General features: G+C 65.8%; 1 protein-coding gene across 1 annotated transcript in view; it reads left to right on the top strand.

The window, feature by feature from the left end:
* The window catches only part of TIGD5 (tigger transposable element derived 5), a 4,138-nt gene extending 1,438 nt beyond the window's left edge, over nt 1-2,700 (top strand). The window contains 2 exon segments of the mRNA XM_077758137.1: nt 102-402; nt 405-2,700. Of these exon segments, the coding sequence (XP_077614263.1) occupies nt 102-402; nt 405-1,511 (1,408 nt within the window). The 3' untranslated portion in view covers nt 1,512-2,700.
* Nucleotides 2,701-5,550: the final 2,850 nt, after the last annotated feature.

Raw genomic sequence — 5,550 nt, 5'->3', positions numbered from 1 at the left:
GGAGAAGCGCCCCGGCCGCGCACGGGAAATGAAGCAGCGGGATGCACCACGCGCCGCGGCAGGGGGAGCGGCCCCGCTCAGGTCCCGCCGGACCGTCACAGCCCCCGCGCGACGCGACGCTCCCCGCGGCGCAACGACAGAAGCCAGGGGGAGGCCCCCACGGGGCTCGCAGTTTCCCAGNGCATTGCCTACTCCATCAAGGACAAGCTGCAGGCCATCGAGCGCGTCAAGGGCGGCGAGCGGCAGGCCAGCGTGTGCCGGGACTTCGGCGTGCCGGGCGGCACGCTCCGCGGCTGGCTCAAGGACGAGCCCAAGCTGCGCTGGTTCCTGGAGCAGCTGGGCGGCGAGGTGGGCACGCAGCGCAAGAAGATGCGGCTGGCCAACGAGGAGGAGATCGACCGNGGGTGACGGTGCTGCTGGCCGCCAACCTGACCGGCAGCCACAAGCTGAAGCCGCTGGTCATCGGGCAGCTGCCAGACCCGCCCAGCCTGCGCCACCACAACCAGGACAAGTTCCCAGCCTCCTACCGCTACAGCCCGGATGCCTGGCTCAGTCGCCCACTGCTGCGGGGCTGGTTCTTCGAGGAGTTCGTCCCTGGCGTGAGGCGCTACCTGCGCCGCAGCTGCCTGCAGCAGAGGGCGGTGCTGCTGGTGGCCCACCCGCCCTGCCCGAGCCCGGCTGCCAGGACGCCGGCCCTGGAGGAGAGCGAGGAGGCCCTCAGGCGGTGTCGGCCCGAGCCCCTCAGCTCCCCGGAAGAGCTGCAGACCCCAGATGGTGCTGTGCGGGTGCTGTTCCTGTCCAAGGGCAATAGCCGGGCACACATCCCTGCCCCCCTGGAGCAGGGAGTGGTGGCCGCCTTCAAGCAGCTGTACAAGCGGGAGCTCTTGCGGCTAGCTGTGTCTTGTGCGGGGGGCTCCCCGCTGGACTTCATGCGCAGCTTCATGCTCAAGGACATGCTGTACCTGGCCGGCCTCTCCTGGGACCTGGTGCAGGCTGGCAGCATTGAACGGTGCTGGCTTCTCGGCTTGCGGGCGGCCTTCGAGCCCCGGCCCCCCGAGGAGTGTGTTGGGCAGCCGGCCGGCCAGGCCGAGGAGGCGGCGGAGCACAGCCGGGTGCTCAGCGACCTCACGCACCTGGCGGCCCTGGCCTACAAGCGCCTGGCGCCCGAGGAGGTGGCCAAGTGGCTGCATCTGGACGACGATGGGGGGCTGCCTGACAGCTGCAGAGAGGAGGCAGGCCCTGGCCGGCCCCCGGTGCTGGCCCCTGCTGCTCCTCCACCCCCCGCCAGCCTACCCTCTGCCGTGGGGGGTGGGGAGGAGGAGGAGGAGGCCGCCGTGCCCACTGCCGGGGAGGCTGTCCGGGGCCTGGAGACTGCTCTTCGGTGGCTGGAGAACCAGGACCCCCGGGAGGTGGGGCCACCGAAGCTGGTGCAGCTGCGCTCACTCATCAGCGTGGCCCGGAGGCTGGGGGGCATTGGTCCCTCTCCCCCAGTCCCCGAGGACGGGGTGTGACCACGCCAGCCCCGTGGCCCCCCAGTGGCTGTTTTCCTGCTGCACTTGGAGGGAGAGGGTGCACACAGGCTTTCCGTCTTCCCTCCTTCCCTCCCCAGGGGTGGCCCCCCCACGGCCCAGGGGGTTCCAAGGAGCCCAGCACAGGCCAGCGTGGAGGGGCTCTGTTCCTGCTCCGCTGGCCCCCATCCTCCTGAGGGGGCGCTAGAAGAGACGCCTCGGGCTCAGACGCCTCCTCCCTGGGTAAGCAAGCTCGTGGGTCTGTGGTTCTCGCTGGCTCCCTTGCCGCGCACACGACACAGCGCACTTAGCAGAGCAGCTGTCGGCATTCCCGCCCCGGCCTTTGTGGGGCTGAGATCATCAGCCCCGTGCCCGGCCGTACCTCCTGCCCTCAACCCCGGTGGCCCGTCACAGGCCCCGGACGAGGGTCCAGTACTCCTGTCATCTGGAGCCCTGGTGCTTCATGGTTCCCGTGCCACGCCGTGCGATCATCCCCGTGCTGAAGCCACCACTCAGTTTCGGTTTTTACCACATTAGGTCCATTTTTACGGATACCGGTCATGGGAGCCAGAGTGGTGTCTCACCCCTCGCCCCCCCCCCAGCCTGGGGCCCGTCTTGGAGGTGGGCTCTCTCCGCTGGGAAGGGAAGATAGTGCCCCGGCACTTGGGGGTCCTGAGGTTCTGGATGAGTGTAGACTTCCGTTCCACTGGGATTGTTAGTTTTCCTTAGGAAAATTCCATTCCAAAATCCCTCTCATTCTGTGGGGTTGGCGACCTTCTAGCCCTGGGTCCTGGTGACTTGACCAATGACTGAATGAGCTCCCCAGACCAGCCACAGCCCACTCTGTCAGCCCTGGAGCCCGGAGCCACGCCACCTGCCCGGCGCGGGCCTGTGGCCCTGACAGCCGCACCAGGACGACCCTACAGTGCCTTAGTGTCCTTCAAGGCGTCCATCCCTCCCACTGCCGAGGGGGTGGCAGAGGCGCGGCATCCCACGGCCCCAGGATCTGGGCTTCCGGGTGGCCCAGTTAGAGAGAGGGAGGCAAGTGCTCGTGTGTCACTGCCCAGCCCAGGCCCGGAGTCTGCCGGAGGTCTGGGCCCCGGAGGTGCCCAGGGGCTCTGGGGACTGTCTGGAAAGCTGCTGCCCAGAGCCCCGTGCAGGGCAGGAGGGCCGGGTCACGGCCTGCACCACCCCCCCCAGCGCTGCAGAGGCTGTAGACAGGCAGCGCGCTGGCAGGAGGGAGCCCCTGGAGCAGCTTCTCCACAAGTCCGAAGACATAAGCTGCTCCTCGGAGCTGCCCTCAGTCGGACAGTGTGCGTGCATGTCACATGCAGAGATCTCACATCTGAGAGCTGAGGGGAGAAGTGGAGAATCTGGAAGCAGGGCTTGGTCACAGTCCGAGGGCACCAGCCTCCAACTGGGGCCCAGCTGGCACCTCCACTTGCCTTCTCAAGCCTGCACCCCCGGAGGAGCCTGTAGCCGGCGATGGTGGCCCCGGGACTAACCCAGGCAGCTGGCATGGGGCTTCAGGAAGTCTTATACCACCTGATGGCAACTCAGGGACACAGGGCTTGGGAGCCCTTGGCCGCAACGGCCAGCCTGCCACAGGGGTTTCTGGAAAGGCCGATCTCGGGGCCTGCATGGGCGCTAGGCAAGGGTGCACCTGGGGCTCCAGGGAGTGTCTGCAGGAGAATGGCAAAGGTTGCTGCTCTCCCAGAAAGCAGATGGTGGGCAGGATCCTGGTTGGGGCATCTGGTGGGCATGGCAGCAGGCTGGAGAGGGGAGGCACTGAGAAGGCACCCGCCTTCTGCTAAAGCCACACTTGGCATGTTTTTGGGGGATGAGCCCACGTTGCACCAATCAGAGGGAGCCCATCTGAGACGCCCGAGGGGGCTATGTGCCTGGGAGGGGACCCCGACACGAGGTGGGCTGCAGGTGCAACATCGGCATGTGGGGAGGGGACGGAGCACCTGCAAGCTGAGGGGACCAGGGACCCAGCCCATGCTGCGCGCCCCAGTGTGGGTCAGGACTGCTGTGGGGAGCCCTAGGAAGGACACTGGGCACTGCCTGTCCTCAGATAATGGTGTCCCCAGGCGAGGCTGGTCTCCAGAGGCGTGTCCTTGAGGGGACCGTGGGCTTACGGCGTGCACGCCCTGTTGAGCCTCTTCACACCAGTCCTTGCTGATGGTGGAGTTCACCCAGTCAGCCCAGTGCACTTCATAATAAAGGTTCATGTCAACTTCACGTGCATCCCTGTTCTAAAGTCTTTTAATATATTTTTTTGAATTTGGGTTATATTTCATTTTTTGAAGTAACCTCTACACCAAACATGGGGGTTGAGCTCCTAACCCCAAGGAGCAAGAGTTTCATTCTCTAGGACTGAGCCAGCCAGGTACCTCTAAAAGTCTTATTTTTGTAAGTTTTGATCTGATACTTGTATCTAGAACACCTCGGGGGGGGGAGGGGGAGAACTGATGAAAGGAGAAACTAGACCCACCAGTCTCTTGAAAAACTACCGTTAGCCTGTGGTAGAAGCAGAGCTGTGCCAATGGCCGGGCTGTGGCCCCGACCCCCAAAGTCACTCTCTTGATTCCTGTCCCGTCCAGGGCCGTCACCATCTGGGGCAAGGCTGCCTGGCCAGCCAGGCTGGGGCTCACAGAGACGCCGCTCATTCAGCGAGTGGCCTGTGAGTGGCAGGGCTGGTCAGAGGTGCCAACCCCCCCTGGTCCTCAGGGCCTGCGTGGGAAGATGTGCCGTCAGAACCCACCACACACCACGGAGGGTGAGGCCGGCTGTCAGGAAGCCAGTGATCCCACCTGGCCAGAGCTTTCCGAGGACGGTGACCAACAGCCTCTGCCCCCAGGCCACCTGCACTCTACCAGCTCCCAACAACCCCATGTCCCAAGCAACGTCTAGGCCCTTGGAACCCGGCTGGATCAGCCTAAGCGCCTGTCACTCAGTGCTCCAGGACCGTGGCGTCTTTATTCCCATCTCAGAGAAGTGGGGTGTGGAAGTGGCCTCAGGCTGGCCCTCCTAACAGGCGGGGGTTGGCAGGTTTGGGGGTGAGAAGTGGGAGCAGGACAGGCTCTGCTGGGGGGGAGGGGGCGCCATCAGCCACCTACAGACAGGACCGATCTGCTTCGTCTCAGCTGGCAGGTGGCAGAGCTGGCCAGCTCCACCTGGCGGCTGGCGCAGTGTCAGGAGGCCACTGGGGNATGAGAAGAACTGCAGGCAGCCCGGCCTCCACCCAGAGGTCCCACGGCCTCAGTTTGGGACCCCGAGTTCCTGGCTCCTGCTGGCTGCTCCATTCAGGGACATGCAGAAAAGCCATGTCCTGCAGTCAGAGGCCAGGCCACGCGACCCTCCAGGACAGCCCAGGGAGGGGTCACTGGTGCGATCACCCAGATCCTGCCGCTTGCCGGGAGCTCCACTGGGGCGGGGGGCCCACGGCCAGCTGAAGCCGAGTCTCCGTCCGGCAGCTGGCTGGGCCCGCCCTCCCAGACCGCCCTGGCCTGCTGCTGGCTGGAGCACTGTGGCTGGCCTGCTGGGGGCTCCCNGCGCGGGGCCCACGGCCAGCTGAAGCCGAGTCTCCGTCCGGCAGCTGGCTGGGCCCGCCCTCCCAGACCGCCCTGGCCTGCTGCTGGCTGGAGCACTGTGCCTGGCCTGCAGGGGGCTCCCCAAGGGAAGGGCCTGGGTGCAGCTCCTCCTCAGCCAGGGCAAGGGTACCCAGCCCCATTCTCTTCTTGGGGGCTGGTCGGGGCCCAGCTCCCTGTGGGTGGCCCCACCTAATGGCAGGTCAACTCGGGGACAGGACGCTGTGGCTGGCTTCGCTGAGGGCAGCAGGTCTCTTGTGCAGTCTGTGTGTCACCCCCACCCCTCCCAGCTGGCGGCAGTTACACAGCTGCTAGAAGGGCCCACCAGGCTTCTCTGCTCCTGCCTCAACCAGCCAGCCAACCTCATCCCAATGCTCAGGCCCTCAGAACCCAGGTCACCCATGAAGGGGGCCACCGCCACAGTGCTCTCTGCCCCACGGGGGGGGGGG

The sequence above is a fragment of the Crocuta crocuta genome, unplaced genomic scaffold, assembly GCF_008692635.1.
Source record: "Crocuta crocuta isolate KB4526 unplaced genomic scaffold, BGI_CrCroc_1.0 scaffold327, whole genome shotgun sequence".
NCBI classification, from domain to species: Eukaryota; Metazoa; Chordata; class Mammalia; order Carnivora; family Hyaenidae; genus Crocuta; species Crocuta crocuta.
Note: the sequence above shows the minus strand (reverse complement) of the source record. Positions and strands in the feature narration are given on the sequence as shown.